Genomic DNA, 18,451 nt, shown 5'->3' on the forward strand with positions numbered 1-18,451 from the left:
TACATGAGTACTTGGGATGTGTATCTATCTGGTTTTACCACTGACCTTAGTCTCTTGACACACATGATGAATGAAGTGAGCCACACAGTTCCTCAAACCTGCTCCACTGTGCGACTTGATTTCCTCTTTCAGTTTGCATTTTTCCATCACTTCCTTAATCCTATTGGCAGAAAAACGAAATAAGGCAGACGCTGGAAGTATGAAATAATAACAGACTGTGTTTAGCAGTTCAGTGGAGGGGGGACTCAGGGAAACATTTCAACTCAGTGACCTTTCACTAGACCTGCCTCAGTTGAGGTCAAAGGTCACTGCTCTGAAATAATAGCGCTAATTCTCGCTTCGTAGCCATTGCCTAGTTAGCTTATCCCATGTCTGATGATTGCCTTGGCGTACCAAAATCTGCCCATCTCAGCCTTGGATGCACTCGGGAGTCCGAACACTGGATTCTCTAAAGGTTAACTTGCAGGCTGATTCAATAACGAGGAAGGCAAATGAAAAGGTAGAATTCATTTCAGAGGACTAGAATATAAAAGCAAGGATGCAATGTTGAGGCTTCATAAAGCACCGGTCAGAATGCATTTGGAGTAGAGAGAACTTGAGCCTCATATCCAAGAAAGGATGTGCTGGTGTCGGAGAAAGTCCAGAGGATGTTTATGAGAATGATCCCGGGAATGAAACGTTAACATGTGAGGTATGTTTCCAGTACTGGAAGAGTCTAGGACATCCCTTTTGAACAGAACAGAAAGGAAAAGTTGGTCCTCAGGTTAAGTTTCTGAACTGAGAGAAGGAGGTTTTCAGCAGCGCAAGAGAGGATTTGATGAAGGTCAATTGGAGCAGACGCTTGTGGGGAAACTACATCTGACAAGTAGGAATCTTTTTGAAGAGTAGGAGTTCAGACACAGCATGGTCCAGTAAGGGTAAAGAGAAAAGATGTCAAGTTTAGAGAATCTTGGGTGACAAGGATTATGGAAGGCTTGATAAGAAAACTTTTGACAGATAGGAACAACTACAATCAAGCAAGTTCCTTAATGAATTCAGAGTGTGTAAGAGAGTACTGAGGAAGGAAATTATGAAAGTATTGGGCAGGAACTAGGGGGAGTTAATTGGAAACAGTGTCCATATCTGACGTGTGGAAAGTGTTCAAGGACCAACCGCACAGGGTATGAAATAATAAGGAGGAAGTTCAGGGACACCAGGATAAGGGAACCCTGGATGTTGAGAGAGCTGGTGAATTTAGTCAAGAAGAAAAGTCTTCTGAAGCTAAAATCAAACGGCCATTGAAGATGATGAAAGAGGCTCATATCCTTCCTTTGCCCACAAACAGCATCTGGCAATCAGCCTTTCCATGTTCCCATTTAATATCATCAAAATTTAATCTGCCCCACTTTAGAGCTTTAATTTGTAACTGGAGTTGGAATTGGTTTATTATTGTCACATGTACTGAGACACAGTGAAATGTTTGTCTTGCATACTGTTCATAAAGATCAAATCATTAAACAGTGCATTGAGTTAGCACCAGATAAAACAACAGCAGAAGAGAGAAAAAGAACACACATTGATACGCAAAAAAACACATGTATAGTCCGAGTCCCTGAGTGACATGCAAATTGATGGTACAGCTCCCGACAAACCAGCCTGACTTTCCACCAGCAGAGGGCAGCACCAATAGATGAGGCTAGTCTCAAACAGAGCTTGTCGCCGTGCTACACTTCCCCTGAATCTCCTCACCTGGACTGCAGTAGCAGGCAAGCCCACGCCGTGAGGCCTGGTCCTTGCTACAACCGAGGCCACGCTGCTACCTTGTTGCCTGTCTCGCCACCAAACAAGGGAAACAGGCCTGAGGCATCTCTCATTATCAATGTCCAACAGGGTCCTGCAATCGCAAGAGAATCGTCCAAGTCAGTCACTCACGGTTACACCTCACACTGCTTTCACGCACCAACTCTGATGTCCGAGTAGCAAACAGCAGCATGATCTGCACCCAGGTCAGCTCTTCCGAACCTTCTCCAGCTGAGCACCAGCTTCTCTTTCTCCTGGTCGACTACCGGCTTCTCCACCTCCGGACCAACCGCCGGCTTCTCCTTCTCCAATTCGTCCGCCGGCTGCTCCAAACAACAAGCAGGTCACTGATGCAAAATACCTGCTCTATCTGTAATTCTTGGGGTCCAGAATAGTCTTGCGATCATAAAAAACAGACTTTAAAAAGAAAAGTGCCCCCAAGAGGTCTCAGCATTCAGACACACCGCCATCTTACTGGAAGTAGAAGTACAGCCAGGTGATCAGACTTTGTAAAGTGTGGGCATGGAATGGCACAGTGAGCATTCTTGATGGTGGTGTAATAGCCATCAAGTGTGTTGGCTCCTCTGGTCTCACTCAATGATAGGGATAAAATGGACAACATTTGACCGCTAAATGTTCCAGGTCAGGTGAGCAGGACTGAAACAGAACCGCCACATTTGTGCACCACGATGAGTTAATCATAAAGCATACTTCATCACTTCTACCTTTAAAAGACTCAGCTGTCCTGTTTTTACAGAAAATGGTGAAACCATCGAGCTGCAGCGATGCATCCAAAATGTCAGAGGATAGCCATGTTTCCATGAAGCAAAGTACACAGCCATCCCTGATGTCCCTCTGGTACAGTAATCTTGCTCTGAGGTCTTCAATTTTACTTTCCAGAGACTGTACATTTGCCCGAAGGATAATCGGGAGTGGAGATCTAAAGCCTCTATGTTTCAATTGTACTTTCAGACTGGCACACCATCCCCACTTCCATTTTCTTAAAAGGGAATTACACTCAGGGTGGTTATTTCTGGACGACTCCCTGTGCCATGTGCTATTGATGACAGCAATTGGAGGATAAGGCAGATGAATTTGTGGCTGAGGAGTTGAGGGAGGGAGGGGATTCATGTTCTTGGACTGTTAAGTCTCTTCTAGAGGGTAATTGTACAAGAAGGATAAGTTACTGTATACCCGATCTGGAGCCAGTGCTGCTTGGGAGAGTCTGGATGGTGTAGCGGAATTGAAGCAGTAGTGCAGCAGGTGAGACAGTGGAGGCAAATATAAACGTACATTAGGCAGGACAGGGAGCTAGGAAGGTCTGAGAGACTAAACTGCATTTATTTTAATGCAAGAACCCTGACTGGTAAGGCGGAGGATCTTGGGGACAAGGATTGGGAGACTAGAGCCATTATAGTAACAACGTTGAGGGATGGACAGGACTGGTAACTCAGTATTCCAAAGTAAAGATACCACAAGTGTGATAGAGATGGGGTAAAAGAGGAGAGGGAATTGAGCTTCTGATTGGGCTAATACCACTGTAGTGTTCTGAGAGAATATTCCTCTGAGAGCATCTAGTAAGACTATCTGGGTAGCATACAGAAATGCAATCATCTTGATGAGATGCACTGTAGGCCCCCCAAAAAGTGCTTGGGAATTAGAGGAGCAAATATCTAAAGAGTTGACAGATGACTCTAGGAATAAGAGTTATAATAGTAAATGATTTAAACTTTCTCATTTTGACTCAGATTGCCACAGAGCTAAAAGCTTAGATGGGACAAAATTTGTTTAGTGCATCAGGGAAAGTTTCCTCAAACAATATGTAGATAGGTTAGAAAGGGAAAAGCACTGGATCCCCTACTGGGCAAGAGATCGGTCAAGTGACTGAAGCATCAGTGGGGAGCACTTGACAAAAGTGACCATAATTCTATTAGTTTTAACATAATTATGGAAAAGGATAGGACTGATTGTCCAATTAAAGTCCTAAATTGGGAAAAGGCTAATATGAGGGGATTGCAAATGTTAATCACTGTTTCCAGGTAATGAGCGTCTTTTAAAGTGAGATTAGGAGAGTTCAGGACCAACATCTCCTTTAGAATGAAGGACAATGGTGGTAGAGGGATCTTGGTTGATGAGGGATATTTAAGTTCTGATTAGAGACACTTGGAATATTTTGTGGATTTCTCTCCCTATTTATTCATTACCCTAATGAGCCCATGCTGTCTAATTACACATTCAAAATTTATTATCAAGATACATATATGTCACCATATACAACCCTAAGATTCATTTTCTTGTGGGCATACTCAATAAATCCAAGACCCATAATAGAATCAGTGAAAGACTGCATCCAACAGGGTGGACAAACCAGTGTGCGAAAGACATTACATTGTGCAAATACAAAAGAGAAAAAATAATAATAAATAAGTAAGCAATAAATATCGAGAACATGAGATGAAGAGTCTTTGAAAGTGAGTCCGTAGGTTGGGGGAACAGTTCAGTGATGCGGTAAGTGAAGTTGACTGAAGTTATCCCCACTGGTTCTGGAGACTGATGGTTGAGGGACAACAACTGTTCCTGTGGTGAGAGTCCTGAGGCTCCTGTACCATCTTGTTGATGGCAGCAGCAAGAAGACAGCATGACCTGTATGGTGGGCGTGATGATAGATGCTGATTTGCAGCGACAGCACTCCATGTAGATGTGCTCAATGGAGGGGAGGGCTTTATCCAAAATGGACTGGGCCATATCCGTTACTTATTGTAGGATTTCCTGTTCAAGGGCATTGATGTTTCCATACTAGGCGGTGATCCAACCAGTCAATATACTCTCCACCACACATCTATAGAAGTTTCTCAAAATATTAGATGTCATCATGGCTCTTCGCAAACTTCTAAGGAAGTAGAGGTGCTGGTCATGCTTTCTTCATAATTGCACTTACATGCTAGGCCCAGGACAGGTCGTCTGAAATGATAATACCTAAGAATTTAAAGTAGCTGTCTCCAACTTTGATCCCCCAACGAGGACTGGCTCATGCACCTCCGGTTTCCTCCTCCTGAAGTCAATGATCGGTTCCTTGGTCTTGCTGACATTGAGTGAGAGGTTGTTGTTATGGCACCACTCAGCCAGACTTTCTATCCCCCTCACCACCAGCATTGATTCACCTTTGATAACAATGGTGTCATCAGCAAACTTAGATATCCATTGGAGCTGTGCATAGCTACACAGTGTAAAGTGTGAAGTGAGCAGAGCAGGGGCTAAGCACACAGCCTAGTGGTGCACCTGTGCTGATGGGTATTGTGGAGGAGATGTTGTTGCCAATCCGAACTGACTAGAGTCTGCAAGTGAGGAAATCGAAGATCCAATTGCATATGGAGGTATTGAGGCCAAGGTCTTAAAGCTTATTGATTAGTTTTGAGGGGATGATGGCATTGAATGCTGAGCTGTAGTCGATAAAGAGCATCCTGATATTTGCACCTTTGCTGTCCAGATGTTCCAGGGCTGAGTAAAAAGCCAATGAAATGGCATCTGCTGTGCCGGTAGGCAAACTGGAGTGGATCCAAGTCACTTCTCAGGCAGGAGTTGACGTGTTTCATCACCAACATCTCAAAACACTTCACCACTGTGAATGTGAGTGCAACTGGATGAGAGTGATTGAGGTAGGTTACCATGTTCTTCTTAGGCACCGATATCATTGAGGCCCGCTTGAAGCAAGTGGGTACCTCAGACTGCCTAAGCAAGGGGTTAAAGATATCGATGATCAGCACAGATCTTTAGTACTCAGCCAGGTTCCCCATTTGAGCTGGATGCTTTCTGCGGTTTCACCCTCCTGAGGGATGGTCTCATGTTGACCTCAGAGACCGAAATTAGATTATGAGAACACTCAGTCCTCTTTTATTGTCATTAAAAAATGCATACATGCACTAAGAAATGACAAAATGTTCCTCCAGAAAGATATCACAGAAAACAGGACAAACCAAAGACTAACACTGACAGAACCACATAATTATAACATATAGCTACAGCAGTGCAAAACAATACCATAATTTGATAAAGAACAGACCATGGGCACGGTAAAAAAACGTCTCAAGTTCTGATCGACTCCCGAGTCCCCGATAGCAGGCGGCAAAAGGGAGAAACTCCCTGCCATAAACCTCCAGGCGCCAACAACTGCCGATGCATTGGAAGCACCCGACCACAGCCGACACTGAGTCCGTCCATCCAAAAACTTCGAGCCTCCGACCAGCCCCTCCGATGCAGCCTCCCGAGCGCCATCCTCTGCCCAGCGCCTTCGACCTAGCCCCGGCCGCTGAAACAAGCAAAGCCAAGGATTCGGGGCCTTCTGCTCCGGAGACTCCGGTTACCACACAGTAGCAGCAGCAGTGAAGCGGGCATTTCAGAAGTTTCTCCAAATGTTCCTCCGTACTCTCACGTCTGTCTCCATCAAATCAGAACTAGTCACGGTACCCTACTTGACAGATTACAGATATCATTCACCGGAGAGGCCGCATGTGGGTCACAGGGTCATTGGGGCTGAAGGAGTTCATAAAGGTCCTTCCATGTTTTGACAGTCAAAGTGAACGTAGGAGGCATTGTGCTCATCTGGGAGCAAAGCCCTGTTATCACCGATGTCGCTTGACTTCACTTGGTAAGAGGTAAAACCATTCAAACCCTGCCACATCTGTCGAGCATGCTTAGTCTAGAATTGCCGCCACCCATGAGATGGTTTTCCAGAGATCGTGTCTGGACTTCTCGCACCTTACTTGCATGTCTCTGATTTGGCCCTTGGCAGATTTTAGATATCTTGGTTCATCCAGGGCTTCTAGTTGAGAAAGACTCTGAATTGTGTTGTGGGAACACACCAAGTGATCAGATTTCCTCCAATGCAGTCTGAGCATGAAATCATAGACATTCAAGATTCAAGATCAAAGCATATTTATTATCGTTGTTATGTATTATCGTTATTATGTATACGTTGTACAACCTCGAGATGTGTTTGCTTATAGGTAGCCACAAAGCAAGAAACCCAAAAGAATCCAATTAAAGAAAAATAAATAAAAGACCAACACCCAATGTACAAATACAAATGAAGCAAACAATTGAAGCAAACAACAGTATTCCGAAACAAAACTGAGTCATCAGATTCGAACCCTGGAGCAGACCTGGAGTAGGCCCAAAGCCTCACTTATCAGTTCATCATATTAGCCGGAATGGAGCACAGCAGCTGGGGCAGTCTTCTGGCGCCATGGAGAGAGGAGTGAACGTCATGGATAGAGAGTGAAATCAGCTCTCGCCTCTTATCTGGGCGGTGTTTAAATGGTCTGAACAGTGGCTGGTACCTCACATAAGGACACAGCTACTGCAAAATACTCGGGGCCTAGACAGCGGTGCCAGTGACTCACTCTGGGTCCAGATTTCACTGCCCAGCCCTTAAGCTCTTCAAATCAGCTCAACGCCCAGAGCAATCCAACCTCGCACCCGGGCCAGTTGTATGGGCATCGGAACTCCTCTGCTCTGATTTCTCCTCTCCAAATGGCTCACTATCTGTATTGATTCTGCAACACACCATCTTGGCTCATCCCCAATCTCACCCCGCCGTCACTCGCCCCCTCACTGTTTATGATATTTTGACACAATTTACCTCAAAAAGCTGTTTTTAGTTGAATTTAACTGTTTGACCACCAGTGAGCTGTTGCACATATGCGGTAGTGCCACCTTAACCAGAAGTTATAGCAGTGGTCTAGTGTGTTAGGACCTCTGCTGCTATAGGTTTAATGCTGATGGTAATTGTAGAGATTTCTTCAAGCAAGCCTGGTTGAAGTCCTTAATTATGATTTGAAATGCGTCGGAGTCTTGTTTGGTGACGGCAGTGTGCAGTATCTCAAGTGTCAGATGACAGTCAGCCAATAGTGGAATTTCTTTCTTACTTATTTAGAGATCCTGCACAGTAAAGGCCTTCTGAAATGCCTTTTTCACTGCCACTGTTACCGTGTGATCCAGAATCTCCGGAGGAGAAGGCCCCAAGTCCTCGGCTTTGCTTGTTGCTCGGTGGCCGGGACGGAGTCGAAGCACTTGGCAGAAATGGTGCTCGGTGTCAGAGGCTCGAAGTTTTCAGACGGACTCAGTGTCGGCTGTGGTCGGGTGCTTCCAATGCATCGACAGTTGTCGGTGCCTGAAGGTTTATGGCAGAGAGAGTTTCTCCCTTCTGCCGCCTGCTATCGGGAGTCGATCGGAACTTTGAGACTTCTTTTTACTCTTCCCATGGTCTGCTCTTTATCAAATTATGGTACTGTTTTGCACTGCTGTAACTATATGTTATAATTATGTAGTTCTGTCAGTGTTAGTCTTTGGTTTGTCCTGTTTTTTTGTGATATCACTCCAGAGGAACATTGTATCATTTCTTAATGCATGCATGCATTTCTAAATGACAATAAACGAGGACTGAGTGTCCTCATAATCTAACAGGCCCTACTACCCTAATGAGCCTATGCTACCTAATTACACACAACCAATTAACCTAATAACCCATGCCTGTTTGGAATGTAGGAGGACACCCATGTGGTGACATGGAGAACGTACAAACTCCTTACAGATAGCGGTGGAATTGAACACGGGTTTGTGGCGCTCTAATAGCATTATACTAACCGCTACACAACTGCGCCACCATATACATCGTCATTAAACTGAAATGGGTGAAAAGCTCTTCCAAAAGCATTGCCAGGACTGAATGGCTCAATTTAGGAGACTGGGACTGTTTTTGCCCAACACCGGCCACCTAGGCCTGAGTCCATGTAGTAGTAGAGACTATTTTCCCTGGAATGCAAGAGGCGTATATAATCACGAGGGGCATAAAATACGAGGGAGAAGACTTAAAGATGACCTGAGGGGCTCAAACTGAAGAGTAGAGTATGTACAAGGAGCTACCAGTGGCAGTGCTACAGTCACAACATTTAAAAGACAGAATAGGAAAGGTTTAGAAGTATATGAGCAAATGGGACTAGCTTAGGAAGGTACTTTGGTCAACATGGACAGGTTAATCTGAAGGGCCTGTGTCTGTGTCAATATATCTGTAGGGCTTTGGAAATTCAGAGGAGTGAGTTTCCCACCAGAGAAACTGCAGGGGCCCAAGCAGAGATTTTAAAGTGTCCGTTGGCCATAGGTGAAGTGCCAGAGGACGGAGGACAGCTGTTACTCCATTGTTTAAGAAAGGCTCTAAGGATAAGCCAGAAAATTATGGGTAGTTGTACCTGACATCAGTAGCAGGCAAGTTATTTGGAAGGTATTCTAAGGGACCGGATATTTAAGTATTTGGATAGACAGGGACTGATTAGGATAGTCAACATGACTTTATGCATGTGAGGTCATGTCTAAACAATCGAGAGTTTTTCCAGAAAGTTACCAGAAAAGTTTATGAAGCCAAGGCAGTGGATGTTATCTACATGGATTTTAGCAAGGTATTTGACAAGGTCCCACATGGGAGGTTGGTCAAGAAGGTTCAGTTGCTAGGTATTCAAGGTGAGGTAGTAAATTGGATTAGACATTGGTTTTGTGAAAGAACCCAGAGAGATAGTAAAGAGTTGCCTCTCTCACTGGAGGGCTATGACAAGTGCTGTGACACAGGGATTGGTGCTGGGTCTGTGGTTGTTTATCATCTATATCAACAATCTAGATGATAATGTGGTGAACTAGATCAACAAATTTGCTGAAGTTACCAAGATTGGAGGTGTAGTGGGCAGTGAGGAGACTATCAAAGCTTGCAGCGGGATCTGGGCTTGCTGGATAAATGGCAAATGGAACTTAATGCAGACAAGTGTGAGGTGTTACACTTTGGAAGGACAAACAAGGATAGGACTAACAAGGTGAGTGGTAGGGCACTGAGGGGTGCAGTAGAACAGAAGAATCTAGGAATATAGTTCCATAATTCTTTGAAAGTGGCATCACAGGGTAGATAGGGTTGTAAAGAAAGCTCTTGGCACATTCATAACTCAAAGTATTGAGTATATGAGTTGGGATGTTAATGTTGAAATTGTGCAAGATGTTGGTGAGGCTTAATTTGAAGTAGTTTGTGCAGTTTTGGTCACCTACCTACAGGAAAGATGTCAATAAGATTGAAATGATGCAGAGAAAATTTACAAGGATGTTGCCGCAGGCCTTGAGGACCTCAGTTTATAGGGAAAGGTTGAATAGATTAGGACTTTATTTCCTGGAGCTTAGGGAATTCTTTATTCCCCAAGATGAGGGGAGATTTGATAGAGGTATATAAAATTATGAGTGGGATAGATAGGATAACTGCAAACAGGCTTTTTCCACTGAGGTTGAGAGTTACTAGAACTAGAGTTCATGGGTTAAGGATGAAAGGAGAAAAGTCCCCCCCCCCCGCTCATGTTCCCATTAAACTTCTTCACCTAGGTGGTGAGAGTGTGGAACAAGCTGCCAGTGAAATGGCAGATGAGGGTTCAATTTCAACGTTTAAGAGAAGTTTGGATAGGTACATGGATGGAAGGGGTACAGAGGGCCATGGGCCTAGCATAGGTCGAAGGGACTAGGTAAATAAATAGCGTGGCATGGATTAGATGGGCCAAAGGGCCTGTTTCTGTACTGTGGTGCTATATCCCTGAACTGTTCCTGTAGCCATAATATTAGTCACGAGTGTTGCTGGCACAGAAGCGCAAAGAGAAGCCAATTTGTCATTTTGAAACACTGCTGGTATTTTATTTCGCAACATGTATGACAACATTTCAAGCAACCTCTGCTAATATCCTTTAACTAGTTCGTAATTACTCCCAACTCCTGAAACATCATAGCCCAAATGATTTTATTGTTCATGAAATTTTGTCACAAATAATTAAGACAGAAACAATTATCAACAGTGAAAGGAATGGGTAGGAGGGAAAGGTCCAAGACAGACTTGCAGTGAAATATTTATTCAAAAGTTGATTGAAAATAACAACTTTAAAAAGGATTGAATATCTTCATATAAGCCTAAAACAATCAAATTATGTTTGCATGCAACATTATTTAATATTTCACTAAGACAACTGCAAATGGTACAGAAATGGACATCCAAAAGCAAGAGCAAAATAATATCTGCAGAACCTATATCTCTAAGACAGTAAACACTGATACTTGGGAGTGGCCATAGGAAGCTTGGAACCTTCCAAATTATCTGGCCGTATCAACAATGCTAGTCTAAGTTCTGGGGATGGACACATTTTGGTGTCATAAATATTGTACAGTCACATTTGCACATACATACTGCAGGTTAATTTCTGTACAACGTAGTATGCTGTGAATACTGAGACCTGTAATTTACCCCAGCTCCCTCACTCCAGCACTGAAACTCACTGCCAAGTCTAGTTCATCTGCAATGCAGAAAGCCACTGACTCGTGGGAATTACCTCCCTTGAAGCTTAAGATAACTTTGCCTCAATAAATACATAGTAGCTAACTCAACGATTGAAATGCATTTGGATGAAAGCATTTGGACAGGTCAACTGTGCATACTAGAACACTATCTCTGACTCACTCACAGTAGGATTGGCACCAAGAGTCACTCTGGGAAGCCAGGCCTGATTAAGAAAGGGTGTGGAATGTGTAATGAGCTCCGTGACCACACAAAGTTCATCTAATTCTCTATATTAAAACACAGAATTCTTATCTTCTGAATTCTTATTGACAGCTTGCTGCTCAGTGATCTGATGATAATTTAACGTATGTAAATAGTGTTTAATTTTGGTGAAGTTGTGAATGGCAACCATAGATTTCAGCTGAGTACCATCCTTTGCGCAGTGGCTTGTGTCTAACATTTACTGTTGGGACTTGGGTACACAACAGGAAGACAATGGTGCTTACGAGAAGTTCAACGGCCTGAGTGAGACAGGGAGGGAGGGAGCACGTACCTGGGTAGTAGAAATGACAGCAGTTTGAACAGCTCACAGAGCATCTGCCCCCTTCCTATACATTACAAGCAAGAGATCTCACCTACCAGACCCATTGGTTGGGATCTCCTGCCTATACAGTCCAGCAAGAGACTACCTCATGGCCAAAGTGACTACATCTTGCTGATCAATGAAGAATTTCTAATGTCCCATGAAAATTTGTTTAGTGTAAAACTCCCTTGTACAATCTGAACCACCAATGGACCAGGCCTCAGCATAAACATCACTGACGCAAACGCTCCATGAAGTGATCAGTAGAAGGCAAACTTCAGTGTGTCCCACTCATTTTGAGGATAGGAGCAGAGATATCATTCCACGTTGCTATTAGCAGATCCCGTGCTCTTTCTGTTAGATCTGGCACATCGTCTGTTGTCAGCCCACGGGTCTTCATTGAAGGAAGGATCTGAACTATACATTTGCCTGGAAATGAAACAAAGTGTTGTCACTTTGATGACTTAAGGATATCCAAGAGGAGAGCTCACCTCCCCATTCACAAGTCAAAACTATTCCACTCCTTAGAAATCTACAAAGCCATTATGGAATCTTTTCCAAACTCAGTCAAGGCTGCTCAGATCCTGTAATGTGCTTAATGCTCTGAAATACCCTTTCCTTTTAAAGAATTTGTGCCATTTCCTTGTCGAAAAGTTTTCTAATTTCAGGAAGTGCATTAACGATTAAGCATTATCTCAAGTTAATTGCAAGTTTTCATATTGAGTGTCAATGATGTACAAGAGCTTACAAGGTGGGCAGAACAGCACAACCCCAAGAACACCAGAAAATGGGTACCAGGATATTAATCCATTATTTGGGAGGAGGTTGGGGCAGAGTTCATTGTACAGGTAAAGGCTCTTCAGCCCATCATGTTGTGCTGAACTAACTGAACAGGTAACTAAACATCTAGCTAATCCCTCCCGCCTAGACAATGTCATATCCCTCCACTCTTTGAACATTCATGCTTGAGCCTCTTGAATGGGCTCATTAAAGCCATAAAGCAATGGAGGAATGAACATTCTGCTGAATGAAGAGCTTGAGGAGGATTTTCAGGCAAGGGGAAGGTCTAAACACTCAGCGCCCTAAGACAGCATGGCTTGCAAGGTTATGGTCAATAGATCGGGTAAATAAATGCAAGGGTATAATTGAAACAAACTTTTTCTCATGCAAGTTAACATAGTCGTGTGCAGAAAACATACCAGAGGTAAATCTTTTCTCTGCTCTGTTGTAGAAATCATTGTAAGAGGAGAAGACCACTGGAATAATTGGAACCTGAAACACAAAGATACAAAGTCAAATACAAAGATCAACAATCACTGGGGATTTGATTATTGGTTCTATTTTCCTAAAAGTATCAATTCCTGCTGTGGAAAATCAGGCTCAACTTCTCCTGACATGATACTCAAAAAATTGATAAAACAAGTTCGTTCGTTCGTTCGTTCGTTCGTTCGTTCGTTCATTCATTCATTCATTCATTCATTCAACCACTCGGAGGCGTGGGGCTCCAAAGCGTTAGCCAGCATTTAATTGCCCAAGCCTAGCTGCCCTAAAGAAGATTTGCGGTGAGCTGCCTTCTTGAACTATTGAGGTATTCAGTAGACCCACAATGGTGTTAGGGAAGGAGTTCCAGGATTTTCTCTTGGATGGTAAAGGAATGGTGACACTTTTCAAAGTCAGGATAGACTGCTGCTCATCCTTCTAAATGGTACAGGTTTGGTTGGTGCTGTCTTGGTGAGCCACTGCAGTGCATCCTGTAGATAACACAAACTGCTGCTACTGTGGATTGGAATGAGCCAGGGATACCCATGGATAAGTTTAAATTTACTTTTCCTCCTCAAAACAACAAGAACATCCTCAAGGTATTGTCTCTAACCTTCTGAAAATTTATAGCTACAAAGGCACTCAGAGGGGAGTTTGGTGTTTGGCTGGCAGACAACGTAGCCCCTCTGATGAGATGATCAGAACTGCCAATAGTTATGCCAGCCCAGGGCAAGAATACCAATGCCATCTGGCTCAGGAAGCTTTGCAGAGCGCTGGGAGAACCTCAGTGCTTTCAGGCGCCTGTGTAGGATCGTCACGGCTCTGGTGCCTTCCACAGTGTGAGGAAGAATCAGTGGTGATGAAGACCCCTGCTGGCAGCTTTATGGCCAGTCTCTGAGCATTCAGGGTCAGCTGGTATCTGTGCTGCACTAAAAGCAATGAAGGATTCACTGATGCTGCCTTCAGAAAAAAAACTGGCTTAAGAATGCAATCTAAGTTTTCCGGTGTCTCAGTTTGATAGGTGGCGATGAAGAATCTTGAAAGTAAACCTTGAAGAAAAGACGCATCCTCCTGAAGGTTTCAGTAACAACGTGGAGTTCTGCCTCTGAATACTTCCATACACGATCACATACCTAATTTAGCAATTGAGAACAAAGTGTGGTATTACAACAAGATCGGGAAGAGAGTGACATGATGACTGAAACACCATCACCATTGGGAATCAGTGTGCGGTTTTGTTGACTAGCATCACAACCTGTGAATTGGTAATTCATTTATCCAGCATCCCACAGTCAAGAAATCACCAGCACCTTTCATCCATATAACACCAAGACTGGCTTGATCCAGAAACTAATTAATCATAAATTCAGAGCTGCCTGAGACAATGCTTCCAAAGGGAAAGAAAAATAAATCAACAGGACCTGAAAATCAAGGCCCACCAAAGTATTCCACCTTACAAATAAAGAATAGTTGGAAAGAGCACATGACAAGGAAGTGCCAATAACTACAACTATGGATTCTTCAGCATTGCCAAAATCACCAAGAACTAAATAGATCTTAACAAGGATCAAGTCAATCTGTACCCACATGAAAGAACCATGAGAAGACCTCAGCCAAAGAACTCCTTTAAAGCAAGAATCCTCGACTCCATCCCACCAGACGTTTGCCAAACAGAGCTTAAAAATACCATATGACAACTGAAGAGAAAGGCTTCCACAGCAGAAAAAATTCCTTGTACAAAGGCACGATGAAGTAGCACGGCTGATACAATGTTTGACCTCGCCTGGATAACGGAGACATCAGCAGCCAATCTCAGGTGCCATAATAATGATCACCATCAAGAAAGACCAAGTCCAATCATAATAACTGTACTAAAGGCGCGCAGCTCTCCGGTGAAATGATATCGTATTTGTAAGTAGGATGCCATGCACAATTCTGATTTGATGGAGACAGACGTGAGAAGGCACAGAGGAACATCCGGAGGAATTTCTGAAATGCCCGGATCGCTGCCACTGCTACTGTGCGATCGAGAATCTCCAGAGGGAAGGCCCCAAAGTCCCCAGCTTTGCCTTCTGCTGACAACCGAGGCTGAGGTTGAAGCGTTCGGCAGAGATGGTGCTCGGTACTCGGTGTCGGAGGGCTGATCAGAGCTCGAAGTTTTCGGACGACTCAGAGTCGGACTGTGGTCGGGCATCGCAGGGAGAGTTTTCTTCCTTCTCTGGTCTGTGTGAGATGTGGGACTTACGAGAGACTTTGAACTTTTTTATTGTGCCATGGCCTGATCTTCATCAAGTTATGGTATTGTTGCACTGTTGTAACTATATGTTATAATTATGTGGTTTTTGTTAGTTTTTCAGTCTTGGTCTGTCCTGTGTTTCTGTGGTATCACACCGGAGGAATATTGTATCATTTCTTAATGCATGCATTACTAAATGACAATAAAAGAGGACTGCGTGTCCTCATAATCTAATCTAATCTAAATGTTGTAATTCCCTGCTCTGGGACAGTCATCCCAAAGATCCCCATGACTGGCCAACAAATTACTCGTAGGGAGTTACTCATCCATCCAAAGACACAATGAAAATAATCTCCACCATGCAATGAACCAAGGGAAATATAAAAGGCAGCCAAAACACATAACCTTTTTTGTCCTCATAATAGTATTAGCTGACATAATACAGATATTACAAGTAATCCTTAAAATTACAATAGCTGATCTTCAGCTCCTGATTCATATCAGCCCACTGTACCTATGAATTGCATTTCTTTGCTTTCATAAAGTGGTTAGCTGTGAATCAGGGAACAGTATTCTCACCCAGGTTACAGGGCTATCACAGTTACATGCCAAGAACAAAACACCAAGCAATCCTACCAGGAAGTCCAGTAATGTGAGACTTGATGGCTTCTGGATGGGCATCTAAACCATTCCTGATTTACCCAACAAAAGCAATAAACCTCACGGCAGCACCTGAACCTCTATCAACCCCAATATTCTTCATAAAACACAACCTGGTCATTGGCTGCAGTACACAATATTGTACTTGGATGAACGGCAGAAATTGTGAAATTTTAAGTAAATTTCCGAGATTGATTGTACTGATTTCTCCAAGAATTTTTATTTAAGCTCTGTATACATACAAAAGCAGAAATCTTAAACTCTTAAATTACTTCTAAATGTTTCAAAAATGCAGCAACAACTGCAGGGAAGAGTGGATATTTCATCAGTTCTACAATTCACATCAGCTGCAGACTTCATTCTACCTTCAATCAATAATACCTAGCGACACGATCTCCAACTTTACCTGCGCCTGCACCGCCAAGTGGAAAGCTCCTCTCTTAAATGGCAGCATATTCCCATCATGGTTCCTGGTCCCTTCGGGAAACACCCACAACCTGATCTGGAGGAGTACAAAACACTCAGTGTCAATAATGCAACTCCGAATTTCCATTAATGGCCAAATGGCACCCCAAGAAAAACCTCCTGTAATGACTGAGGATGTTAAAGTCATTGTATTAAGCTAGGAATTGATTTATTACTGTCACATGTGCAGAGAGACATGAAAAAAATGGTCTTACATACTGTTCAATCCGATCAAATTATTACATAGTTCATTGAGGTAGAACAAGGTAAAACATTACCAATGCAAAATAGAGAACATAGAAAACAGCTGAGAGAACATGCAGTGCAGGTAAACAAGATGCAAGATAATAACAGGGTAGATTGTGAGGTCAAGAGTCCATCTCATTGTATCTTAATCGTCTCATCACCAAGGTAGAAGCTGTCCTTGAGCCTGGTAGTTTGTGCTTTCAGGCTTTTGCACCTTCTGCCCGATTGAAAAGGGGGGGAAGAGAAGAGAAAATCTCCAGGGTAGGTGGGGTCTTTGATTACGTAGACTGCTTTACTAAAGCAACAAGGAATAAAGTTCATAAAGGGGAGGCTGTTGTCCATCATATGCCGAGCAGTGTCCACAATTCATCTTCAACACGGGTGCTCCATCACAGGGCTCTTTGCTGAGCCCATTGCTATACATTCTGCTCACACATGACCGCACGGCCAAACACCCAAGTAATCACATTGTCAATGACAGCAGTAGAGAACTCGTACCACTCACACCCCTCTTTACATCAGCAGCACAGCAGTAGAAACTGCAAGGAGTTTCAGACTCTGGGAGTGCATCAACAATTCCACCCACCAACCCACCCCTCCACATTCCCAACCGTCACTATTTTATCCATTTCTGTCAGTCACCTTATGTACACTCAAACACTCCCGTGGCTAGAGTCAATTTATGGACAAAAGCTAGCATATGTAATTATTGTGTTTTATGACTGCAATCTTTACCTTACTGTTCAGTTTTGTGCTGCATCAGATCCGGAGTAACAATGATTTCATTTTCCTTTACACTTGTATACTGGAAATGACATTAAACAATCTTGAATTCTCTGCAGTCCTGCAGTCATATTGCAGAGAATTTGCCAAACCAAGACCTGAAGCATCCGGACAGAATGATTTAATTGATAAAACAAAATACTTCACAAGTGCTTGTAGCAGGTTTTATGCAACTTTCTCTTCAGAAACAGGAAAAAGGCCCCTATACAATGTACAAGGGAAAATTAGCCTCAGAACAGATAAGAAAGGGGCAAACAGACAAAATTAAGTCAGAAGAGCTTTAAGGAGACAGATGTTTTTTTTTTCCAAAGCAGCAAGTTTCAGTTTATATTTGAGTAAGTAGGGAGCAGAGTAACTGACAGACACTTTAGCTGAGCGGGATAACTCAGAAGGTAGTTGTTTAGCTGATTCCTTTCCCTCTTAGGCATTTAGATATAGAAAACTGCACAGGAACGGGACAGTTAATTAAATTCAAATTCAGCTGAACTAAACCAATCCTTTCTGCCTACAGAATGCTTATATCCCTCCAATCTCTGCACATTCACGTGTTTATCCAAGAACGTCTTGAACACCCTTTATTGTATTTGCATCCACCATCCGACAGTGCATTCCAGGCACCCACCCAGTGTAAAGAAAAACACTTGACCGCACATCTCTTTTGATGTTCCCTCCTCACCTCATAGATTAGCTTTATTCGTTACATGTACATTGAAGCATACGGTGAAATGCATCATTTACATCAAATCAAATTAGTGGGGATTGTGGTGGGGCAGTCAGCAAGTGTCACCATGCTTTCAGTATCAACACAACATGTTGGTACCTTACTAAACATACTAATGCTACCCTGTATGTCTTTGGAACGTGGAAGGAAACCCAACCAGTCACGGGGAGAATGTGCATACTCTTTACAGAGGCAAGAATTGAAGCCCATTCGGTGATTGCTATCAATGTAAAGCGACTGTGCTAACTACAACGCTACTGTGCCACACTCTAGAATTATACATTTTGACTCTGGGGGGAAAAAATATCAACTCTCTACTCTATCTATACCTCTCAGTCTTATGAACTTCTCCCAGATCTTCTCTCCTCCACAGGA

General features: G+C 43.2%; 1 protein-coding gene across 1 annotated transcript in view; it reads right to left on the bottom strand.

The window, feature by feature from the left end:
- Positions 1–10,468: 10,468 nt before the first annotated feature.
- agpat2 (1-acylglycerol-3-phosphate O-acyltransferase 2 (lysophosphatidic acid acyltransferase, beta)) overlaps positions 10,469–18,451 on the bottom strand; it is a 40,919-nt gene continuing 32,936 nt past the window's right edge. Inside the window, exons 4-6 of the mRNA XM_063073971.1 lie at positions 16,268–16,363; positions 12,905–12,977; positions 10,469–12,134 (exon numbers count right to left, since the gene is read on the bottom strand). Coding sequence (XP_062930041.1) covers positions 11,983–12,134; positions 12,905–12,977; positions 16,268–16,363 — 321 coding nt within the window. The 3' untranslated portion in view covers positions 10,469–11,982. The remainder of the gene's footprint in view (positions 12,135–12,904; positions 12,978–16,267; positions 16,364–18,451) is intronic.

The sequence above is a fragment of the Mobula hypostoma genome, chromosome 21 (genome assembly GCF_963921235.1).
Source record: "Mobula hypostoma chromosome 21, sMobHyp1.1, whole genome shotgun sequence".
Lineage (NCBI taxonomy): Eukaryota > Metazoa > Chordata > Chondrichthyes > Myliobatiformes > Myliobatidae > Mobula > Mobula hypostoma.